The sequence below is a fragment of the Podarcis erhardii genome, assembly GCF_964252035.2.
Source record: "Podarcis erhardii genome assembly, chromosome: 15".
NCBI lineage: Eukaryota > Metazoa > Chordata > Lepidosauria > Squamata > Lacertidae > Podarcis > Podarcis erhardii.
The window spans coordinates 9,791,240-9,816,322 of NC_138505.1; the positions used below are offsets into that span (position 1 = coordinate 9,791,240).

Here is a 25,083-nt window from a genome sequence, read left to right on the forward strand (position 1 = left end):
AGTTTCTCTCCCACCCACCCTCTGTCTTCTCCTCCATCCAGGCAGGCAAGAAACATTATGAGAGCTCATGGACATATTCCAGCAAGGCAAAAAACATTAAGGAAGGTACAGAGCACAGCCTATTGAAGGATGTGTTCTGGGGGCCTTACAGTGGGTCCCAAGGGCCTGATGGAGATGCCTGGGGGGGTCACAATTAGTCTCCAGGCTTGAAGTCCCTCATCTCCAGTTCAGTGTTTCTGTTGGCTAGTTGAGCTCAGCAGGCCAACCTGTGCCCCCCCAGCTTTTTGGGGGGGCATGAAAGTGAGCCACCCTTCACCCATCTCCAATAACTAGGTTCCCCTCTTCTCTCCTGCCCACTCCCGCCTCCCCCCCCCCCCCCAGCAAAGTCTCTGCTGCTGTGTACTCTGTCGGGGAAAGAAAGTGTAAAATCAATGAGCTGTGTTGCTCTTAGCCGATCAATACCCTCCTCCCCACCCCCCCACCTCTCCACGCATAAAGGCAAAGCTGGAGCGGAGGCCCGAGTGGCCGCCTGCACCGCGGGGTGGAGGTCTCCTCTGAGCCAGTGTCATACAGTCTCTGGCATAACCACATGTGCACTGGCTCTTTGCGATGTCTCGCTGCTAGAAGGCCAACAGAGGTGTGTGTGTTTGTTTGTGTCCGGTCCCCCCACCCACAAAGCTTAAAAGGCACAAATGGCCTGAAAGTTTTTCAAAAGAGGTAAAAGGCTGGATGTGGGAGGGATCTGTACTCGGAAAGGCTGTAGATGGTGTGCTTGTTTATTCTGCAAAATTTTCAATGACATTAAGAATACCTAAGTATATCTTCCTATATACATAAAAATGTAAGGCTGTCACCACGCAGCCCTCTTGGGAGGATTTGTAGCAGCACCTCACAATCCTAGATTTGCAGGACGTTAGGGTGGCAGGTTGTATAGGGGTTTAGTGGGGGGCGGAATGGCAGGGGGGCGGTGAGTGGAGCAAGCAAGGGCACAGACCCTTTGGTGTGTGTGTGTGTGTATATACGCACGCACACACACACACCTACCCACCCCACACAACAACAACAAATCTAGCAACATCAACGAATTTTATTCTCTAGTCACAGACCCAAGAGCAAATTTTATTGTGCGGTCACAGACCTGGTGAGAATATATATATATATAGCACGGTGATAAACAGCATAAAATCAACCATAGAATTACATTCATAAAACCAGTACAAAACAACTTCACAAAATCAGTAGGTCAGATTTAATACAGCAGCATAGCTGGATCACGCCTCAGGGAAGGTCTGGGATGAGCAGAATATTAAGCAAGGGCCTAAACGCCAGCCTGTCCTTGCCTGCTTGGCGTTCACCTGCGTTTGAGCCATCTGCCAAAACTCAAGGGGCAAATGGGACTCTGAGGTTCTTCTTCATGCACACTTAGCCTATGGAACTTACCGCCACTGGGTTTATTTATCTATTTGCAACATTGGTCTGCCTTGCCCAGTACTATCTCCACTGACTGGCAACAGCTCTCCTTGGTTTCAGAGAGAGGGTCTCTCCTTGTCCTATACGGAGATACCTCCGGGGTTTGAATTTGGCACCTTCTGCATGTGAAGCAGATGTTCTTTTCCCCAAAACTCCCTCGTACTGAGTCACACGATGGGCTCATCTAGCCCAGTGCAGCCTACACTGACTGGCAGGGGCTCGCCAAGGGTCCAGGCAGCAGCCTTTCCTAGTCCTACATCTGAGATCAAACCTGTGACCTTCTGTGTGCAAAGTGGATGCTCTGCCACTAAACCACGAGCTGCCGGAGAGCACAAGTCCCCACGTCCTGCTTCTGTCTTGCCTGATGCTGAGCCTAATAACGAGGGAAGGATATTCCCATCATGCCCTGCTGGTAACCCTCCCTGAGGCGTTTTCATTGGCCGCTGTAGCATTGAGCAGGAATGCATTGAGGAAGAAGGTTTCTTGGCCTGTTCCAAGAGCCCAGTTCTCCTCAATGTGTCATTTTGGGTACAAAATCCTCTCTCTCCCGCCCACCAAGTGCTTCCCCGAGCCCTGCCCTTTCTCTGTTGCCACGTGGCCACCCTCTGCCATCGCCGCAGCGAGCACCAGGCCGTCCCCACTGCACTGCCCTACCAGCCCCTCTTTTCGCCTGGCAGATGGGCTACCCCTGGCACCTCTCCTTCCACCCCCCCCACCCTCTGTCCTCTGCCACTTGCCAGCGATCTCAGGGGGCACTGGCGGGTTCCTGGGCTGCCGGACGCCGTGCCCGGGCAGCGCTCGTCGCTGGCGGTTCTGCCAGGGGAAATCCATCTGCCCGGCTCCGACAGGATGATGGAAGGTGCCTCTGCCCTGAAAGCGCCTGTTCTAAAAACCCAGCCGTGCAGAAGCGATGTCGCTCCTGTTCCGCCGCGGTGCCTTAACCCTCCACGCGCCGGCAGAAGGGGCAGGGAGACCTCCAGATGCTGCTGAAGCTAACAGAAAACTGCTGCTGAGTAGTTGGGGGGGGGGGTCCTGGTTCCAGCATCTTGGGTCCAGGTGGGGCTCTCCAGACCCCTCCCAGGAAACTCACAGGCAGAGCGTGAAATCGCAGGAGTTACATAGGTGGTTGCTATATACTAAGTCAGACCATTGGTCGTTCTAGCTCAGTACTGCCTGCTCTGACTGGCAGCCACTCTCCAGGGTTCCCGAGTGAGTCTCTCTCCCACCTGGGGGGCCGTTGGGGTTTGGACCTTCTGTGTACAAAGCAGATGTTGTGCCCTCCCCATCTGTTTGTCCTCCGGTATTCCAGGGTAGAGGGACGCGGGTGGCGCTGTGGGTTAAACCACAGAGCCTAGGACTTTCCGATCAGAAGGTCGGCGGTTCGAATCCCCGCAACGGGGTGAGCTCCCGTTGCTCGGTCCCTGCTCCTGCCAACCTAGCAGTTCGAAAGCACGTCAAAGGGCAAGTAGATAAATCGGTACCACTCCGGCGGGAAGGTAAACGGCGTTTCTGTGCGTTGCTCTGGTTTGCCAGAAGCGGCTTAGTCATGCTGGCCACATGACCCGAAAGCTGTCTGTGGACAAATGCCAGCTCTCTTGACCGATAAAGCGAGATGAGCGCCGCAAGCCCAGTGTCATCCACGACTGGACCTAATGGTCTTTACCTTTACCTTTATTCCATGGTAGACTATCTCTGGACATGGATGCTTGACCGTCACTGCGTTGAGCTTAAGAGGCATTTCTGTGCCTTATTAGGACCGCCCTCTTGCAGGAGTCCCCCCTAGTCACTAGTATTTTCTTTCCGAAAGGAGCCAACCATCTGCCCCAAGAAGGGCACAAAAGAAACGGCCCTCCTGCTAACACAGCCTCCCTCAACCTGGGCAGTGTCACCCAGTAATCAGGGACGAGGGGAGTTGCAGGCCCCAGCAGCTGCATCTGGGGAGAACCGGCTTTTGGGGGTAGACTGCGTCTGAACATGGAGGTTCTGCCTGTCATCAGCTCCTCCTCTATACCCTGCTATATAGCACCCAACAACTGATAGGCATGTGTGGTGCATAGTAGCCAGCCCCCAGCTCTTTTCTCTCTGTCTTTTATTTAAAATACTTTTTCCATATCCCGTGGGATGGTGCAGAGAAGGTCCCAGGCCTTGAGCCTCTCCCTCGCCTACCCACAGAGCTCTTCCCTTCCCCAGCTCTGCTGCAAAGTTGGGAGAGGTTTGGGGGGGGGGAGAGAAGATCCCTCCATGCGGGGACGAGAGCCAAGGGATGCCACAGCGCAAGTGAGTTATGGCAGGAAGGGGTGTCCTTTTCAGCACAGCATCCAAGTGGCTGAGCACAGCAGCACGTTGTACTCGCCTGGGCAGGAGCCGAGCGTCATCCTGGGCGGGGATTTGGCCCGAGGGGGGTGCTGGGGTGGTGGTTGGCGGTTTGCAGCTGCACTCTCCTTTGGAGAAGTCGAGGTGTGGCTCCAGCATCCTCAAGGTCCTTTCGGAAGCGCAAGGAACCACACTGCAGTGTGTGTGTGTGTGTGTGTGTGTGTGTGTGTGTGTGTGTGTGTAGAGGAGTCATAATAACTTAAGAGGCCTGCTGGATCAGGCCAAAGTCCCGTCTCCTCCATCATCCTGCAAGAGGACCTGAGCAACTCTCCCCACTCGCTGCTCCCGGCAACGGAGGCACATCACTGACCCCGAGCGTGGAGGGAGAACATAGACGTTGTGGCTAGTAGCCACTGGCCACCCCCTTTTGGGAACTGCTGGTCCGCACTGACTGGCAGCAGCTCTCCAGGGTTTCAGGCTGCCCTCCCTGGAGGATTGAACTTGGGGCGTCCTGCCCCTGAGCCCTTCCCCCTGACGTGCATCAGCGTGTCCAAAACATAAGACTACAGTCATACCTCAGGTTGAAGTAGCTTTGGGTTAAGCGTTTTCAGGTTGCGCTCCGCGGTGACCTGGAAGTAACGGCGCGCATCACCTCCGGGTTTCGCCGCATGCACAAACGCTCAAAATGATGTCACTCGCATGCGCAGAAGCGACGAATCGCAACCTGCGCCCGCGCAGATGCACAAACGCGGCTTGCGTTTGCTCCAGAGAGGTACCACTGTATAACATCAATTGATCTGTGCTATCTGAACGGTTGGGAAAATAAAAATGCCATTGTGTGGTCCAGAAGTGATGAGGAAGTTGATGCCCTGGGGAGAGAATTGAATAGGGTTGGGGGGGAGTGCTCTCCACCTTCCGGGTCTCCCTTGGAGGTGGCACATGGACCAGAGCCTCAGGTGACCACCACTACCCAGAGGGAGATTGCAAGGGAAGAATGAGTGGCAACAGCCGGATATTCAGTGTGGTAGAGTAGTGGACTTGAGGACCTTGCCCCAACAGGAAGTGCAGGCAAACTGCAGCTTTCACCTAAAACAGAAAAGGGCAGTTTCTAGTCCACATGGATGTGAATGGACTCATTTACATAAACCATTGGAAATCACCCAACCCCCCGTTTGGCACTATAGTGGTGCCTCGCAAGACGAAAAGAATCCGTTCCGCGATTCTCTTCGTCTAGCGGTTTTTTCGTCTTGCGAAGCAAGCCCATTGACAGCTTAGCGGATTAGCGCTATTAGCGGTCTAGCGGCTTTTAGCGATCAGCTGAGAAGCGGCTTATCAGCGGAACAGCTGATAAGCGGCTTAGCGCTTAGGGAAAGGGCGAAAAAAAGCTGCGGGAACTCGCAATATTTTTTCGTCTTGCGAGGCAACCCCATAGAGAAATTTGTTTAGCGAAGCGCCTCCAAAACGGAAAACCTTTTCGTCTAGCGGGTTTTCCGTCTTGCGAGGCGTTCGTCTTGCGGGGCACCACTGTAGTTGGATTCCTTTAAATTCTGGAAATGGGGTGAAGTGTGATGTGGGACCTGCTGTTTTTTTTTTTTTGCTGGACTACAACTCCCATCACCCCGACCGCCAGCCATGCAGGCTAGGAATGATGGGGTTTGGAGTCCCAACAACATCCAGAGGGCCGCAGGTTACCCCTCTGCCCCTGGTTTAGACAAATCGCTGCTCAGCCTCCGATTTTTAGCCCTGAGAAAAATTTATTCTCCTCTCCAGCACTTCAGTTTATTCCTGAGACTGTTTACCAGGCTGCTGATAGTTCTAATAGGTCCCACTGCAGGAAGCAATCCCTGTGGGGGGGTGCTTTGCACCCTCAGCACCGCTCTCTCTCTCTCTCCTGAGCCATGGGGAGAGGCGAGGGTTGGGACTCTGGCTGTTGTTTTGCATCCAAGTAGAAGTTTGCGGCTGGGTCGGAACCTGCTTGCTTACCAGGGTAAGGATGCAGGCAGAGGTTCAACAGGGGATGTTTCCCGTCACTTGGGGTAGAGGGGAAAGGTTGCTGTCCCTGTTGAATTTTGCCTGCAGCTTCACTTACAAAAAAGGGAGGCGGTGTTTGAGCTGAATTACGGCCTGCGTCTTCCCTGCGCAAAAAAGGAGCTTTCTCTGGCGAGAGGATAGAGAGCAGTGATCTGAGCTCACTATATAATTTCAATTGAGCATGAGGGATGCTGTCCCCCCTCCCCAAACACAGTCTTACGTTCAGCTTTGGATCAGCTACAAAGTGCAATCCTATGCATGCCCATCCAGAAGGGAGCTCAGTGCGACTTTATTCCCAGCAAAGGGTGCATAGCCCAAGCAGCGTTAGGAACTCAGATATATAAGCTGATCGCCTAATGGCACCTGTAGCCTAGGTTACGTTTGCTACAACAGAATGTCTAGGTGCCATTCCCCACCCCCCATGAAATCTGCTGTTGTTGTTGATTTCATTTCTATACCGCTTTATATCCTAAAGGAAAAGACTCAAAGCAGTTTACAACACATCAAAAAGATTAAATAAAGCAATCCATAATAAAACAAATTCAAGCTTCAAGGTAGTGCCTGGGTCCTTTTCCCACACTGACTGCAGCCAAGCTGGGCCTTCTGCATCATATGCCTGGTACTTTGAGGAGGTAAAAGGTAAAGGGACCCTTGACCATTCGGTCCAGTCATGGATGACTCTGGGGTTGCGGCGCTCATCTCGCTTTATTGGCCGAGGGAGCCAGCGTACAGCTTCCGGGTCATGTGGCTAGCATGACTAAGCCGCTTCTGGATAACCAGAACAGCGCACAGAAATGGCATTTACCTTCCTGCCGGAGTGGTACCTATTTATCTACTTGCACTTGACTTGCTTTCGAACTGCTAGGTTGGCAGGAGCAGGGACCAAGCAACGGGAGCTCACCCCGTTGCAGGGATTCGAACCACCAACCTTCTGATTGGCAAGCCCTAGGCTCTGTGGTTTAGACCACAGCGCCACCCATGACGCACATGGGTCTTTGAGGAGACCCAGGTGCAAATTGCCCCCTCAGCCATGAAGCTCACTGAGCCCCTCAGCCTAACCTGCCTCGCTGGGTGCTGCCAGCCAGTGCAAACAGCACTGAGCTCAATGACCATTGGTGGCAAAAGGCAGCTTCCTATGGTTCTAAGCAGGGGGCAGGGCACTGGCCAGCGAGGGACAGGGCCTGGTGGAAAAAAATCTGTGGGCAAGAGAGTGAGGCCTGTGGACCAGAGTGTCCCTGCCCCTGATGTGGGAACTTGGGTAGGAGGCAAAGGGAAAGCCTGCCCTCTGCTGGAGAAGCTGGGGAGTCCCTGCCAGCCCAGACAAGACAACGCTGGCCTTGACAGGGTGAGCCGCCGGACCCAACAGACAGCACCTTTGTACGCTTCTCTGATGAACACAAGCAGGTCCCAACCTGTCAGGGATCTTGAATGCCTGGGATTATTCCTGGTCGTGTGCCCCAGGCAGGTCTGGAAGCCTGGCCAAGGCTTCTTGCAGAAATCCGGGCACTGCCCTTTGAGGTGCTGGCTTAGGAATTTCGCTTGGCTGGGTGCGGCAGTGGCGGTGAGGGGCTAGTCCGGGGCGGGATCGCCTGACTTTATTTGCGGCCTTCTGCCAGCCGCTTTCTGCTCCTCTGGCGCAATGAGGGCTGACCCCTCCCTCGTCCCACCTTGGCCTCTTCCCTTTTCACAAGACGCCGTTTTCACACCACTTCAAAGGCAGCCGGTGATGGAAGGCTGAACATTTCGCTCTGGGGCGGATCATTGCACCTTGATGTGTGTGGGGTTGGGGGGGGGATAATGCGTTGCCTCCTGTGTGGCGCTGCCCGCACTTCCAAAGGGCCTAACTGGCACAGCCCTGAGAAAGGGCAGGCAGACCAAGGAAGCTGCGTCTTTGCTGCCCCACCTCAGGCCTAGCAACCAGGGATGGTGCCTCTGAACACTAGCAGAGTGGCTTTCTCCTAGGCTGGGAACCTGGGGTGGTGAAAGCTGTGGGCTGTGCATGGCATGAGGCCTGGTCTTCTGCAACCCATCAGGCCTGCGTTAATGCAGGGGAAATCTAGGAGCAGGTGGGGAGCTGAAACTGACGGTGGGGGGAGAAGCACAGAGTGCGAGAGAACTTCCTTGGAGGTTTTTAAGCAGGGGTTGGATGGCCATCTGTCAGGGATAACCTAGTTGAGATTCCTGCATTGCCGGGGGTTGGGATAGATGACCCCTGGGTGTCCCTTCCGACTCTACAGTTCTGTGATTCTATGCACATCTGGGCTGAAGGCAGGTCCTGGATCTGTAAAGGTTGGAGACCTGCCGCTCTAAGCAGCCCCACTTGTACCCCGATCGCCGGTGTTTCTCCAGCCTGTGCAGATGGACTTGCGAGGCTGGAATTTGTTCCAGCTGCAAACCCTCTTCTGCCTCCCCTTCATCCTCTTCTACCTCTTGGGTTTTGGGGGTAAGCGTTCATCGATTTTTAAACGCCTACAGAATAGGCCATTGATTGCAAAAAGCTCCCGTTGCCAAATTTTAAGAGGGAGCTGTGTGGGCACCGTTCTGTATTATTTAAACAGATCTTAACATGGAAGCCGCGTTGCAGGTTCCTGGGGGGACCAGGAAAGAGGGGGAGATGCATATTGAACATGCATATTATTGCTGCGGATTCCTGTACCCTGGCGAAAACATGAGGTCCCTCCTGAATCTGGGCCTGTGTGTGCTTTTAAAAGAATTCTATACAAGTACCCTGGCAGTCTTAAGACATGGTTGCTTTCCACCTCTGTAGGTGCAGCTGAATGTGTGATCCCTGACTGGTTGGGAGGTGTGCCAAGGACAGGTGTGGGGAAACCTGCAGCCCTCCAGATGTCGCTGGACTACAGTTCCCAGCACCCCTGACCATTAGCCCTGCTGGAAGTTTGGGTCCAGCACTGTCCTGAGAACTGCAGGTCTCCCTTCTCAGCCCTTAAGAGGTATCCACCTATCTTGAGAGCGAATACCTCTTCCAAAGAGAGGCATTCTGGCATCTCTCCCGTGCAGCACTGAATCACAGAATGGGGCATCTGGTCCAACCCCCTGCAATGCAGGAATCTTTTGCGCAACATGGGGCTCGAACCCATGGCCCTGAGATTAAGGGTCTCATGCTCTACCCACTGAGCCATGCTGCTTCTTCGAGCAGGGCTGAGGAACCTGCAGTTCTCCAGATGTTAATAGTGTGTGTGAGAGTGAGTGTGTGTGTGTGTCGGACAATGGCTTATTCAGCCAGAGAGGTTGTGACAGAGGCAAAATTTGAACCCGGGACTTTTTAGGCTCCTCAGCTCAGGGAAAGCTCGCCAGCTGCTGCTGTTGTTGGGACTCCAGTTCCCATCATCCCCGACCATGGGCCATGCTGGCTGGGGGCTGATGGGAGATGGAGTCTGAGCACATCTGAAGGGCCCCAGAGACCTCACATCCCTGGGCAAAGATGCTGCTTTTGATGCTTGTGGAGGACCATTTTTGAGATGCAGTTTGCATCAGCTGCAAACCCTTGTTCCTCTAAACAGCAGAAGAGGGTCCTTTGCTGTCCTGCCCCTGGGCACGGGACTTGTTGGAGAGGCGGCAATGGCAGCCCCTCCAGCCAGAGTGTGGCGGACCCTCCTCATGCATCAAAGGAAGGTGGAGAGAGAGGCTGCCTGTCACTCTTGCCAAGGCCTCCGATTTCAAGATGTGCACACAAGGCGCTTTTGCTCGTTGGGCTGGAAATCTGGAGGAGATGACAGTGGCAAAGCGATGGGCCAGCAGGGAGTTGCTGAAGGGTGTTTGTGTGTGAACCTGCCCTCGGCTTCCTAGCATGGGTACAGAACGGGGACGTGGTGAACTGTCCATGTACGAACGTCATGCGGAACAATTGTTGTTGGGCAGCAACGGGGAGCCTGTGGGCCTCCAGATGTTGCCGGACTGCAACTCCCATCAACCCCCAGCCAGCATGGTCAGTGGTTAGAGGTGATGGGGGTCCAGCAAAACCTGGAGGGCCACAGGCTCCCCCACTGCATACTGGACACACATCCCAACCTATCAGGGATCACATATTAAATGAACTCAGAGGTGTGACTCTAAATCCCATCAGTCCCAGCCAGCAGGACCAATGGTCAGGGGTGTTGGGAGTTGTAGTTCAACAGTGCAGAATATCCCACCAGACTTAGCTTGCAGTCGTTTTGAGCTTCCACTGTGCTTTGTGTTCTTGATTTTGATAATCCTTACAATGACGCTGTTAGGTCAGTTGGTATTAGCCTTCTACATCAGTTTCAGTTCCTGGGGTGCAGGGCAGTGGACAAACACGGCTACCTAAGTAAGAAGAGAGGGGGAGCCCCCTGAGCATGTAATGAGTGCTTTTCCTCCTTTCTGAGTGCTATCAATACCAAGGTTTTCTAGTAAGGAGGCCTGGCCTCGGGGCCTGAGACAGTAGCAGAGCAGAGATGTGATTGCTTGAGTTTCAGGTTCACCGCTTACTGTCTCCACCGCTACAGTGTGCAAGTTCTCAAGAGCAGAACTACATTGCATGATAAGAGCATCAGATTTGGGTTCTGAGACTGGGGAACAGGAGACATGCCAGAAGTATATAACAGCCTCGTTCTCTTTTGGATCCCAGGCCTCCAGCGCTTGAGAACTTCACAAAACAGGCACACAGACAGCAGCCAAGCCCTGGCAGCTGGCATTGGAGGTAGACTGCCATTGCACGAGGAAGCTCCATTCTCAGCATCCATGGCAGACACCTCTTTTCAGCAGCTTATGAATTAGAATCTCAGCCCTCCTTAGAAGGATTGCTCTGCTGGGTTGGCCAGACAAGCTTCTTTTAATCCAGCCTCTTTTTTCATCCAAATGTTGCATTTCCCCTGACCGTCAAAGATACACTGCCACTGGTTGTGGAGGTTCTGCTTCCCCATTGCAGCCCGTAGCCAGTTCCCCCATGGCACGAGACACACCTACACACACATTGGGGTGCGTGTGTCTCATGCCCAGCCGCCCCCTGGAATCTGTCCCCAGCGCCTGGTCTTTAGAGGCATTTTGGCGCCTTGCATCTCGCCCCCCCCCCCCGTTGGAGGCGCAAAGGGTTACGTCCCTCCGTGCCGCCGGTTCAGTGCTGCGCGGAGACCGTGGCTAATTAATTGGCGGAGCCGTGCATGCATGCTGGTGTGCGGCCTGTCAGCCTGTCAGGATTATCAAAGCCCGGGCTCCCAATCAGGCAGGATTAGGCAGTGCTGGGGCCTCCCCTGAGCACATCAGAGGGGCCTTGCGGTGCAGGATCAGCGTAATGGAAGCTCCCCAGGGGCACCTTTTTAGAGCATTAACGGGTAACAGGATTAGTGCCAGCAGTGGTGGAGAAAGTGGGGAAGAAGGGGTGGGCGTCACGGGCGGGTTGGCTGCCGTTCCTCCGCACTCCACACACAGAAAACTAGATTTTCCCCTTTTTCTAAGGCTCTCTCTCGCACCCGCACGTTCTGCAAGTTGCCCCCAGTTTTGGGCAGGTTCCTTGAGGCAGAGAAGGCAATGGCCAGAGTCAGTTTGTGCCTCCCCAAATGCATAAAAACCGGAGATTTGAACGCGCTGCAGGCAGCCCCTTGTCCCCCGGCCACACACCCTGCTTGGCGCTCTAGCCACTACACCACACTTCTTTCCTAGAGTACTTCTGCTATTGGGCAGCTCTATAAATTAAGGAGGTAAATAAATATGGGGAAAGCAAAATGTCCCTTAGATCTGAAATATTTTCCTGGAAGTTTGCATTTGTTTTAATCCGGATTGTTTTATCTGATGTTTTAAACTGCCTTGAGATGTTTTCTTTAAAATGTAAAGCGGTATAGAAATGCAAATAATAATAACAATAATAATAATAATACAACTTACTGAGAAAAACATTCTGTTGTGGTGGTCATGGTAACCGAGTTTTAAGGTGCCATTTGGTGATCAGCTTATATATCTGAGTTTCTTGCACTGTTACTTAGTCTTAGACTGCCCCTGAACACAATGGTTTGGTTTTAGCTGTCATGCAAATAATAGCCTTCTCTATCCTTCTCTGTCCCAAATGTCTCTGGGTAATACCATCTCAACGGTGGGAGGGTGGGGGAAGTATTGCTCTGGTTTCATGCCTTGGCTATTGGAGGTAGAGAACCTCACAGGGCTGCAATTTCCAGAGTTGGTTTAGCAGTCAGTCCCTCTTCACAGGGAACGCTGGGAATTGTAGCTCCCGGGATTCTTTGGAGGTGAAAACATGCTTTCAAGATATGGTGTGTGCGTTAACGTGGCCATTCAGCTCAGACCTCTGTACAGATGTGTATGTTTTTCTCCCCCCCCCCCTCTCTCAGCACACCTCAATAGAGGAAAACGAGAGGAGGAGGGTAGAGGAGCACTTTCCTGCTCCTCTCTTTGCCAGGGACCCCACCCTTCACCTCCACCTCTGCTCTCGCCTGCCCTTGCTCTTGCTCGTCAGCAAAGTTATCTTAATTGCTCAGTGGGATGCAATTAGCGTCAGCGGCCCTTGTGTGAGCTTTTTTCCTCTTTTCACACACTCACCCCTTGCTGGGTGACAGCAGCAGCCCCGATGGGAAAGCTTTGGCACAGCACAACCCCCTTGGGCACTCCCTGGCGCCTGCCCAAAGGCCGAAATCCCTCTTGCCCTGTTAGGAGCTGGCACCCTGGAGGGGCAAAACGGACAGGGAGGGGTGTGTGAAGCTGAGCGTTCTCTGACACGACCCCCTGAGATTTGGCCACTGGCAGCAGGAGGAGGCTCATGTGGGGAGACTCAGCTGCCCCCTTGCCAGCCAGCTCTGGCAAAACAAGCTGCCGGGATTTATTTATTTATTTCGCGGGGGGGGGGGGCACACAGACGATGGGCCGCAGCCGGCATTCCTGTGCCTTCCCCTTGTCAACTTCGGCTTTACAAATTGAGCAAATGGCTGGGTTCGCACCAGGCTGGGAGTTGCAACTCCTGGCCTGGAAAATAAACGAGATCAAGCAGAGGGGAGGCCCGATTCCTTTTAAGAACAGATGCATCACTAAAATACACACACATGCAATTAAGTGGGTCTGTTTCCCGCCTCCTAAGGGTGCCAGCCATGCCCTTCTGCCAGGGTACTCCATTCCATCCCTCCCCCAGTTTTGCAAATGGGCAAATTTTGCAACAGCCTACAGCTGTCCGTTCTCATTGTGTTTTTTTCTTCCTTAGGGGAGGATTTTCCCCTTGGATTTTTAAAAATAAAAATTGTACTTGGTCAGTGTGGCGTTTGCCCTCTTAGGTGACATCATGCTGGGTCATAAGGAAAGGGTTAAATGAGTGTGAAGTGATAGGCAAGTGGGAACCCAAGGGGAGGAGTTAGAGTTAGTGTGGTCAATCTGGTGTTAGAGAAGGGAGAAGGAGGTTAAGTCTGTGGGTTGGGATAGTTTGACGTGAGAGAGTGAGAGAATCTGTTAAGACGAGTCAGATAGACAGTTGGGATAATCAGTTAGAAGTTATTAGGAAGGTATAGGCCAGTAAAGAAACTAAGATTAAGAAACTGACAAGAAAAATTATCTGAAACCATAAACTTGTTAATGCTTATAAAATAAACTTGTTTATTTGGTTTAATGTTAACAACTGTCTGGACTCCTTGTGTACCCGAGAGAAACGGGTTGGTGGCAGCAGGAAAGCAATCACAGTGGTGGCACAGGGATCAATAGACCGTTAAACGTCCGGGAACTCTGTGTGATCGCCACAGTCAGCCTGGATAGCTCAGTGAGTTAGAGCCTGGTGCTGGTCACGCCAAGGTTGCAGGTTCGAGCCCCGTATGGGACATCTGCTTATTCCTGCTTTGCAGGGGGTTGGACTAGATGACACTCGTAGTCCCTTCCAACTCTACAATTCTATGATTCTGCAAATCTTGAGGATCCCCTAAACATGATGGGACCTCCCTCCCCCCCCCCGGCCCCCTTTAGCTTCCTGGGACATTGACACTTTTCCACATGAGTTTGCTATTGAAATGATTTGCCCCAGTTGGCGATGACCCATGACGGGGCCTTCTCGGTGGCCGTGCCCCATTTGTGGAACGAACACCTGCCCTGGTGAGGTGCGTCAGTCTCCCTCGCTGTTTTCTTTGAGGAGAAATGTAAAAAACATTCCTGTTTGCCAAGGCGTTTGATGATTGAACATCCTGTCCCTGCCAGTCCTGAAATTCTTGGCTGGAGAGCGAGGCCACATTCACATTGAAAGCACCACGATACCACTTTAAACCATCATGGCTTCCCCTACCAAAGAATTCTGGGAACTGTAGTTTGCTATGGGTGCTGCTGGAGTTGTTAGGAGGCCCTATAGCACAACAGTGCCATAATTCTCAGGTTCCCCCTGGGAGGAGGGATCGATTGTCAAACCACTCTGGGGGTTGTAGCTCTGTGAGAAGAATAGGGGGGCCTCCTAGCAACTCTCTGCACAAACTACAGTTCCCAGGATTCTTTGGGGGAAGCAATGGCTGTTTAAAGTGGTATCGCAGCGCTTTAAATGTATGGCACGAATGTGACCCAGGTGATTGCTCTTAGAAGTTTTGAACGTTGTTCTAAACTGCCTTGTGGACATTTTAATTGAATCAGGATTGATATGTTTTAATTGTGTTAGCATGGATACACTTCCTTCCTTTGGAGGAAGCCTCAATCTAATAAATAAAATTGTCTATTAAGCTTAATAATTGTGTAGAGGACGGATTGTCTTGAGCATAATAATTCCTCTTTCCACACAAACGTACAGTGGTACCTCGGGTTACAGACGCTTCAGGTTACAGACTCCGCTAACCCAGAAATAGTACCTCGAGTTAAGAACTTTGCTTCAGGATAAGAACAGAAATTGTGCTACGGTGGCAGCGGGAGGCCCCATTAGCTAAAGTGGTACCTCAGGTTAAGAACAGTTTCAGGCTAAGATCGGACCTCCAGAACAAATTAAGTTCTTAACCCAAGGTACCACTGTATTAAGATTCTCCTTCCAGCCTTTCTCGGGCTACCTTAAGTGGGGCTTGTGAGCTGGGAGAGATGAACTTTCTTCTCCCTGGAAAGAGCCCTTAACCACATTTTAGAGTGTTTGATCTAAGCTTCACAGAATCCTAGAGTTGGAAGGGACCCTGAGGGTCATCTAATCCAACCCCCTGCAGTGCAGGAATATTTTACCCAACGTGGGGCTCGAACCCACAACCCGGAGATTACGAGACTCGTGCTCTACCAACTGAGCTTGGGATTCATCCTGCAACAGAGTGAGCTGCTTGCAGTTAGCCTGTCCCCATCAGCAGCCTAGCCCTCTGGGTGGGTAAGGCCATTATCCTTGCAAGGAAGCTGTCTTAGAGCTAGACTGCAACTCTTCCCTCCCTGTCTTTCAACAGATTGGAGAGCGGCTTAAAGGGCTTTTCCCCCTCCCCGCTCCTCAGCATCCCTTTTCAAGTTCTTCATAACCCCCACCCCCCAAACACACACACACACACTCCTTTATCTTTGGCACATCTTCCTTCTGGCTGCTGGAATTTTCTCCCTTTCGGCAGAAAGTGTGTGGGTGTGTTTTTCCCCCCTTGAAAAAAATCATTCCTGGGATTGCCTTCAAATCACAAGAGTTGGCAGTGCGTTTTACGTAAATAATGAATCCACCAACCACCACCCCACACCCCACTTTCCTCCTCCTGTTTCGCGAGGCTTTTGGGCGGCTGCACAACTTATAGAATTTGTGGTAAAATTTAGATACGGGATTAAAAAAAACTAAAAATGAAATCCATCTTTAAAATCACACACATGGGGCTATAAACAGAACACTCAGCAGCATTTAAATAGCACATGGGGAGTGGAAAGGGGAAAATGAGTAGGAGACCGGTGGCTCTTTCTGGAGGGGATGCTTTTGGGGGGTCACCACCACAAAGGCCCCGTAATCGATTGCCACCCACCTCCTGAAGGAGGGTTGGGACACAGAGAAGGATCTGATTTTTAGTGGCTGGCCTGGTTCATACTTCAGTCTGGTTTTGTGCACCATCACAACATGAAAGGTGGTCCTGAATATGGTGTTTTCCCCGTGCTTAGGACTGATCTCTTCACGCAGTGGCCCCAAGATACCAGCCTGTGATTACCTTGAAAGACAGGATATTGTTGGGTTCCTGCTCCCATCAGCCACAGCCATTGTGGCCTGTAGTCCAGCAACATCCAGAGGTCCGCAGGTTCCTCACCCCTGTCCTTGACACATGTCCCAACCAATCAGGGAACACATATTAAATGCACCTGCAGAGGTGTAAAGCAGGGATGATGGGAGTTGTAGTTCAACAATGCAGTGAAAAACAATGTTCTTAATGGTGTACACCCAGTGTTAGATGGCACCACAAACCCAGGTTATGGGCGCAACAACGGAACTAGGCACGCTTTTTTTCATAACAAGAATACGAAGCTGAAAATGAATGAACTTTCACATGGTCTAGTTCTTCCTCTGCCCACCCCCGCCACTAATGTTCTTAAGAGGGTCTTTTCTCCAGTCTTCAGAGAGTGGCTGGAAGTGGGGAGGCAGAAAAAGGTCCTCCTTTCCTTCCACTCTGCAGTTTTCGGAAATCTTAGGCACAGGACTGCGCCCAGAGCTCAGAAACAGATCACACTAATGAAATTCCCTATTGCAAAATGCGCCTAGAACAAGGGGGATTTCTAACGCTGTGTACGCCGCCCTGAGATTTTTGGATAAAGGGCAGTATATAAATTGAATCAACAACAACAACAACGTCGTTCTCAGACTACAACCCCCATCAGCCTCAGCCGGCATGGCCAATGGGCAGGGATAATGGGAGTTGTGGTCCACATTGACTGATTATATGCGGATATGTTGGCATCATTTTTACAGGTGGAGGAATAAAGAGAGTCCCTCCCCTGCCTGGATGGATGAATCTGTCCATTTCAGTTTAGCTTTGTTTTCTTAATTTTTCCAATCTTAAATGCAGTTCTCCACATTTCCACAGCAATTGGCAATTCATTTCTTTTGCGTAACTTTCTCCTGATAAACACATTTATGCATGCAGTTTTGGCTCATACAATTCTGCAAGCAGCTTTCTCTAATACAAGGAAACTTTATATCTTATTTTCACCAATGTGTGCACTTTCCTGGATGCCGTTCCCAGAGTGGCTGGGGAAACCCAGACGTGCAGGGTATAAATGTTGTTGTTGTTGTTCTTATATGCACGCGTCTTTGCACATCTCGAATCACAGAGTTGGAAGGGACCACAAGGGTCATCTAGTTCAACCCCCTACATTGTAGGAAACTTATTCCCCAGTATGTTTGGTGGGCCAAGAAAATTGCATTGCTCTCCATTTTTATTTTTATTTTTCTTGCATTTTATATACCGCTTTCCCCTACCACACCCTAAGGAACCCAAGTTGGCATAAATGGTTCTCTCCTCCCAACCACCACCTTGACAGGTAGGCTAGGCTAAGAGACAGTGACTGGCCCGAGGCCACAAACATGCCGATTATATAGATGAGAAGTTTGCTTTCTTTCTGAACGAAAGCTGCAACTCACAGTTTACTGACTCCTGCCCCAAAATCTGGACTTCCAGCCTAAGCAGCTGTCACTCAGCATGCTTCCCTTTTGCGTGGGGATTCGAACCCTGCTCTCTCCCAGGTCCTATTCCAACAGCTTACCGGCTCTCATCCTCAGTCCCTTGCCGCCTCCAGCACCACCCAGGAGTCTTAACATAAGTTGCGTTTTGCAAATTAGAAATACATAAATAATTTGCAGAGCGCATCTGCACAGCATGTGTGTCTGTGGCCAATCGATGTTCAGCGCCCTCCGTTTGACACAAGCTTGGAAAAGGAGAACATGGGGAGGGTGCCTTGCGCGGGTTCAAGCGAGAGGATTGGAAGGGTCTAGGGGAGGCAGAGGGGTGGGGGGACGACACGGACGACCTCGTGGCTCAGGAAGGGGCACCAGAGTCTTCCCAGCCCGGCATCTGCAGGTCGCGTCCGTTTCAGGCGCATCGAGATGACTGTTGCTGTCCAGACCGATCTCGCAAGGTGTCAATCAACGTGGCCCTAGACGCCCGATGGCGTTAGGCTGACTCCTGTCATTTATACACGGGCAACCTGCAGAGCTGGGAGCAGGCCGAGGGGGGGACGGGGAGGGGGTTGGATGGTAGGTGCAGGGTCTGGCTTGATTAAAAAATATATCCATTATAAAACGGATACAAACTCATCCTGCAAAATGACCGCCCAGCACTGCTTGTCCCCTGGCCTCAAGCAAAATTTGGAAGAATTTCAGTTCAGCTGGCGTCCAACTAAGGCTGCTTTATGGAAGTGAGAGCTGGACCATAAAGAAGGCTGATCGCCAAAGAATTGATGCTTTTGAATTATGGTGCTGGAGGAGACTCTTGAGAGTCCCATGGACTGCAAGAAGATCAAACCTCTCCATTCTGAAGGAAATCAGCCCCGAGTGCTCACTGGAAGGACAGATAATGAAGCTGAGACTCCAATACTTTGGCCACCTCATGAGAAGAGAAGACTCCCTGGAAAAGACCCTGATGCTGGGAAAGACGGAGGGCACAAGGAGAAGGGGACGACAGAGGACAAGATGGTTGGACAGTGTTCTCGAAGCTACCAGCATGAGTTTGACCAAACTGTGGGAGGCAGTGGAAGACAGGAGTGCCTGGCGTGCTCTGGTCCAGGGGGTCATGAAGAGTCGGACATGACTAAACAACTAAACAACAACAACAAGAGTTTTAAGAGTTGGAAAGGACCTCCCCCCTAGGTTCATCCAATCCAACCCCCTGAAATGCAGAACTCACAGCGGAAAGCATCCCTGATGCCACTCTAATGTTCACACCACTCATTTAAAGCACACAAGGCTTTCCCCAAGGAATCGTGGGAAGCGTCGTTTGTTAAGGGCGCTGGAGCTCTGTGAGGGTGCAAACTACAGTTCCCATGATTCATGGGAGGGGGAGAGCTGTAACTGTTAAAAGTGTATAAATGATGCTTTGCGTTGTATGGTGTGGGTGTGAAAACAATGCACCGTTTTATTTTTATTCTAGCACTGTAACTGTTTCAAACGAGAAGCAAGGGTGACGTACTTCATTGCTGCATTGCAGGGGGTTGGACTAGATGACCCCTGGGTCCATTCCATCTCTACGGTTCTATGATTCTGTCTCCCAACCCTTCTCCCTTTTCGGCTTTCCAGCAACCCTCCGAGGTAGGACAGGCCGAATGAGAGAGAGCAGTTGCTTGGAGGAAAACCCACCTGAGTGGCAATTTGAACCCGGGTCTTTCCTCGCCCCCCCGCCCCCCCCCCCGCAGCAGGACAGCACTGAATTTTTTTGCCTGTATCAGTCGTGCAAATGAGAGTGCATTTACATAACTCCTGCCGTTGCATTATTTTTTATTCTGGTTTTGCCAGCTGTGCGGGAGACGGAATCTCCACCCTGCATGCACACACACACACAAACACAACCCCAGCCACCAGCCACCAGGAAGCTTGTTCAGGCACCCATCAGGCCTCTGCTGTTGCGTCAGATGATGTCCCCACGCTCTTTAGTCCTGAGGGTCTGAAAGCAAAGGAGGCCTTTTCCTTACTGAGGGCCACATGCTGGTGGTAGGCGAAGACAGAGGGAAAAGTGCGTGGAGGAACAGATTTCAATTTTACCTTCAAAGGTGCCTTGTTGTTGTTGTTGTTGTTACCACCTCCCAAGTGTGCAGTCTAGGGTTTATTTTGGACTCACAGCTGTCCATGGAGGTCAGTTCTGTGTCCAGGGCAGCTGTCTACCAGCTCCATCTGGTATGCAGGCTGAGACCCTCCCTGCCCGCCGACTGTCTCGCCAGAGTGGTGCATGCTCTGGTTATCTCCCGCTTGGACTACTGCAATGCACTCTATGTGGGGCTACCTTTGAAGGTGACCCGGGAACTACAACTAATCCAGAATGCAGCAGCCAGACTGGGGACTGGGAGTGGCCGCCGGGACCACATAACACCGGTCCTGAGAGACCTACATTGGCTCCCAGTACGTTTCCGAGCACAATCCAAAGTGTTGGTGCTGACTTTTAAAGCCCTAAACCGGGCATAGGCAAACGCCGGCTCTCCAGATGTTTGGGAGTACAATTCCCATCATCCCTGACCACTGGTCCTGTTAGCTAGAGGTGATGGGAATTGTAGTCCCAAACATCTGGAGGGCCGGAGTTTGCCTGTGCCTGCCCTAAACAGCCTCTGCCCAGTATACCTGAAGGAGCGTCTCCACCCCCATTATTCAAGGGACAAACAGAGGGGCCTGGGGGACAAATTCTAGCCCTGCTCTGAGTGGGACTATGTAACATTGGAGCGGACTCACTCGGAAAGTGCTCCTTCATAGGCAGAGCTTGGTGGCCGTGTGTCAGGGATTCCTTAGCTGTGATTCCTGCAGCGCAGATGGTTGGACTAGATGGGGCTGGGAGTCCCTTCCAACCTCAAACATGGTGAGGGATTTCAGAGTGCTGCACCCCCAGTACTGTATTCTCTGCTCCTGCAGGGAATTGGGGCAGACACGGCTCTGATTCTGGGGGTGCTGTTTGTATTGGGAGGGCCCAGCGGACGTGTTTCGTTGAAATGAATGGCAAGCTCATCCCGAACTGGTGGAAAAGGTGCCAGGTTGCGTTCTGCGGCCTCTAGTGGTCGCCTCTTGGAACTTCATCCCAATCTTGGGCGTTGGGAGAACCCCAAACTCCTTGCTGTTGATGGGGGGGGGGTCCTTTGGGCTGGGGGTGCAGTTGTCAAGTACTGGCATTTATACCCATTTCCTTGCTTTTACATTCAAAGGTATTGAGGCAGACTGTAGTCCCTGTGCAAATGTATTAACACTTTTAAATACATTGATCAGTTTTTATATGAATTTAAACTTGGGCTGTGACTGTGCTTTGTTATCTAAGACAGCAGGTACCTTTCAGGAGGGAGCCACAACCTGCATGTAGCAGCCTTGCGTTTTCTCTCTCCTCTCCACCTCCCCCCGGCCCCCCCAAAAAGTGCATACCACATCTGATGTTCTTCATCACCCCTAATCATTTTTACATGATTTTGTAAGGTGTGCTTATTTTAAATTGGGTTTATTTGCTGCTTTGTCGTTTGCAGAAACATAGAATTGCAGAGTCGGAAGGGACCACGAGGGTCATCTAGTCCAACCCCCCTGCAAATGCAGGAATCTTTCGCTCAATGTGGGGTTTGAACCCGCAACCCTGAGATTAAGAGTCTCATACTGTAGCAACTGAGCTATCCAACGGCTGGGCTCCTTTGGGTGGAAGGAGGAGATAAATTGAATAATTAATTAGTCACTGTGTTGTTGGCATTTGAGAGGCAATGGAAAAGTGACATTATTAACTATTAATAATTCATAGATTATTATTGCCAATAATAATAACAACAACCATGGGTTGTATCCAGCTACTCAGCACAGACCTGTCGAAATGAATGAATCTAAATTCATTGGTCCCTCCCAACTCTATAATTCTAATATTGGCTGCGTTTTGCTGATTCGGAGTATTTTGGATATCCTATTTTGGATTCCTATTATTTTAATAATAATATTTCCGCCTGTGTGCAGGATCTGAAAATGACACACGTGTGTGAATGCTCCTTCCACAAACTGAGGAATTGTGAAAACAAAACAAATTCCTTCCAGTAGCACCTTAAAGACCAACTAAGTCAGTTCTTGGTATGAGCTTTCGTGTGCATGCACACTTCTTCAGATACACTGAAACAGAAGTTTCCAGACCCTTCTATATAGTGAGAAGGTGGGGAGGGGTATTACTCAGAAGGGTGGTGGGAATGGGTGATTGGCAGATAGCTGTGATGAGCCTGTAGACCGACTGCAATAGGTCTTACAGGAAAAAGCAAGGGGTGAAAAGGTGAATTGTGGTTTGTTTGTTTGCTTGCTTGCTTGCTTGGGACCAATCCTGACTCTCCCCCCCCCCTTTCTCCTTCTCCTTCCCAGCTTGCGTCGCGAAGGCTACACGGTCCAGGTGAACGTCAACGACTACCTGGACATCTACTGCCCGCACTACAACGCCTCTGTGCCCGAGGGGCGCATGGAGCAGTACATCCTCTACATGGTGAACCACGAGGGCTACCGGACGTGCAACATCAGCCAGGGCTTCAAGCGCTGGGAGTGCAACCGGCCCCACGCTCCCCACAGCCCCATCAAGTTCTCGGAGAAGTTCCAGCGCTACAGCGCCTTCTCGCTGGGCTACGAGTTCCACGCCGGACACGAGTATTACTACATCTGTGAGTCTTTGAGATGCAACCGTCCCCTAGTCCTTAAATGCAAGGGGTGGGGTGCAGGGGTGGGGCTGAGTTCCGTCCCTGACACCATCCGTTGAGGGAGAAAAGGGTCTCTGTTAGCAAGTGATCGGAAGGACCTGTTTCTGAGGCTTGAAGGGTTTGGGAGAGCTCCCAGCTAGTCAGAACCGAAGTAGTCTTCTTGCACTGGGGCCTGGCTGAGGTTTTGGGTTGCAAGTCCCATCAGCGCCAGCTGAGGTCCAAAACATCGGCCGGGGGCCCATGGTTGAAGAAGACTAGACAGGGATGAGATTGATGGTGCAGAGGGCTTATTCAGTAGAGGGAAACATCTTGTGAACACGGGAAGTCTTTGGAAAAGGGCCCATAAACTCAATGGTAAAGGATTTGGGTTCAGTTCCCTTCATCTTCTGAGCTAGATGCACCAGTGGTCTGACTCAGGATAAGGCAGCTTCTTGTGTCCCTGTTTAAGTGAACTTTTTATCCAGAACAATGAGGACTAGAATCTTTTTTTGGTAGCAGAGTACCTGCTTTGCATGCAGAAGGTCTTGTGTCTAATCTCCCGCTCCTGATTTGAGTAGACAGTAGAGTCGATTGATTTGTGTTTATATCTCACCATTCCTCTGAGAAGCTTGAGGATGCACACAGTTTTCCAACCCTGCTTTCCCCCCATTCTCACGACAACCCAGCAAGGGGTGTTAGGGTTGAGACTGAGAGAGAGTGTGGCTGGCCCAAGGTCACCCAGTGAGCTCGGTGGCTGAGTGGAGATTTAAACCAGGGCCTCCCCAGTCCTAATCCAACAATCTTAAATGCTTTGGCCGCATCTGTGCCTTAAAATTAAAGCACTCCTAAAGACTCTTAGCCCCTTGAATAAGGTTTGGTTCCCAGGAATCCTTGAAGGAAGCCATGACTATCTAAAGTGGCATCATAGTGCTATAAATGTCTGGGGCAGATGAGGCCTCTATCTCCCATTAAGGCTGCTGAAAGGTCAAGATAGTTAAAGACAGCTGATTCTCTGCTCCACCTGACCAATTTTTGAAAGGAAATCCTTCCTTTCAGATGCATACGCACACATTTCCTCTGCCCTCCACACCTCTTACTCCTCGTGTCACCTGGCAGGACTAAGTGGTCGCATGTATTTCTAGGGTCCACCAGGGGGCAGCCCTGGCTAAACTCGGGCGCAGCTTTGCTCAGGCCCAATCTACACCTTGAGAATCACATGATATGGGACAGGGTGACTCCAGCGTGAATGGGTGGAGGGAAGGATCTGTTAGCTGCCTAATGGGAGCTGGAGCCCAAGAACATTGTTGGGCTACAGTTCCCATCGTCCCTGACCATTGGCCACATTGGCTGGGGCTGATGGGCATTGGAGACCAGCCGCATCTGGAGGGCCAAAGGTTCTCCATCCCTGTTTAACACCTCTCTTAAGTTCATTAAATATGTGGTCCCTGATTGGTTGGGATGTGTGTCTGGTATAGAGATAGGAACGTTGTGGCCCTCCAGGTCCAGTCTTGGACTATAACTCCCATTATCCCTAATGATTGGTTGGGCTGGCTGCTGGGAGGCCAACAGTACCAGTTCGAGTGCTGGGCTAGGACCTGGGAGATCAGGGTTCAAATCTCCACTCGGCTATGAAGCCCACTGGGCGACGTGGGGCCAGTCCCTCTCTCTCTAACCTGCCTCAGAGAGTTGAAATGGAAATGAGGATGAAATGGAAAAGGGAAAGAATCATTAGAATTGTAGAGGTGGGAGGGACCACAAGGATCCAACTGCCTGCAATGCAGGAATCGTTTGTCCACCGTGGGGCTCGAACCTGCAACCGTGAGATTGAGTCTCGTGCTCTACCAGCAGAGCTATCCCAGTTTATGTGTGTACAGTGGTGCCCCGCAAGACGAATGCCTCACAAGATGAAAAACCCGCTAGACGAAAGGGTTTTCCGTTTTGGAGGCGCTTCGCAAAACGAATTTCCCTATGGGCTTGCTTCACAAGACGAAATGTCTTGCGAGTTTTTCCGACTTTTTTTCCCTCCCCCCCCTTTTTCTAAGTCACTAAGCCGCTTATCCGCTAAGCCGATAAGCCGCTAAAAGCTGTTAAAAGCCGCTAATAGCGCTAATCCGCTAAGCCGTCAATGGGCTTGCTTCGCAAGACGAAAAAACCGCAAGACGAAGAGAATCGCGGAACGGATTCTTTTCGTCTTGCGAGACACCACTGTACATAAGAGAAAAAGTGGAATGCAAATGGAATAATCAAATAGGTTGTTTCCCCCTCTCATTTTCTCAACCTCTGCAACACACTGGCTTTTGTAGCTGTAGCCAGCGGGCCAACTAGAAGACCCAAGTTTGCCAGTGGACTCTTTCCCTTCTCCTCCCACCCCCCTCAAAAAATCCCCCTGCCTATCCAGCCAGCAAATGTTGCTGAGCACGTCTATAATGAGTACAACCAGATCCGAGCACGAGATTAAACCTTTTACTAGAGATTACGCTCCTCGCCTTCTTTAAAGGGAAGGAGAGACGGAGGACCGTGTTGATCAATTTGCTAATGCTTCCTCCTTGCGTTGAAAGGCGGAGGGGTCCCTTGCCAAGGGGCCGGATCCCGAAGGCGGCCAAGGAGCAGGGGGGGGGAGCCTTGAGGAACGGGCAAAGGTGGGGGTTGGTTAGTTCAGGCCGTGATCCTTCCGGGGTGCAAACAGATACGGATCAAGTAAACAAGGCTGGCTGCCCTGATTCTCATCTGCAGAATGTCAGCAGGTGGAAGGTGCGTTTCTGGGACCAGCGCCAGAAATCCGGGCTGTTGGGCAACAGCCAAGGCGCCCCCCCTCAAGGGGTGGGGGCAGCATGGAGCTGCTGGCTGACACAGATGCAAAATATTGCTCCATCTAAGTCCAGTCGTTGTCTTGCAGTGCCTCTCCAGCCCTACTGGGGATGTCATTGGGGATTCCACCTTCTGGATGCAAAGCAAGTGCTCTGTCGCTGAGCTGTGCCCTTCCCCTCAAAATAAAAGCGAGATGCTAGGCCTCAAGATTCTGGAGGAAGGGCTGATTTAAAT

The 25,083-nt window shown here is 51.4% G+C and overlaps 1 protein-coding gene across 2 annotated transcripts in view; it reads left to right on the forward strand.

Moving 5' to 3' along the window:
* Positions 1–25,083, forward strand: part of EFNA3 (ephrin A3) — a 58,221-nt gene that overhangs the window by 29,423 nt on the left and 3,715 nt on the right. For both annotated transcript variants that reach the window (XM_081841305.1, XM_081841306.1), the window contains exon 2: positions 21,737–22,026. In XM_081841305.1, coding sequence (XP_081697431.1) covers positions 21,737–22,026 — 290 coding nt within the window. The remainder of the gene's footprint in view (positions 1–21,736; positions 22,027–25,083) is intronic.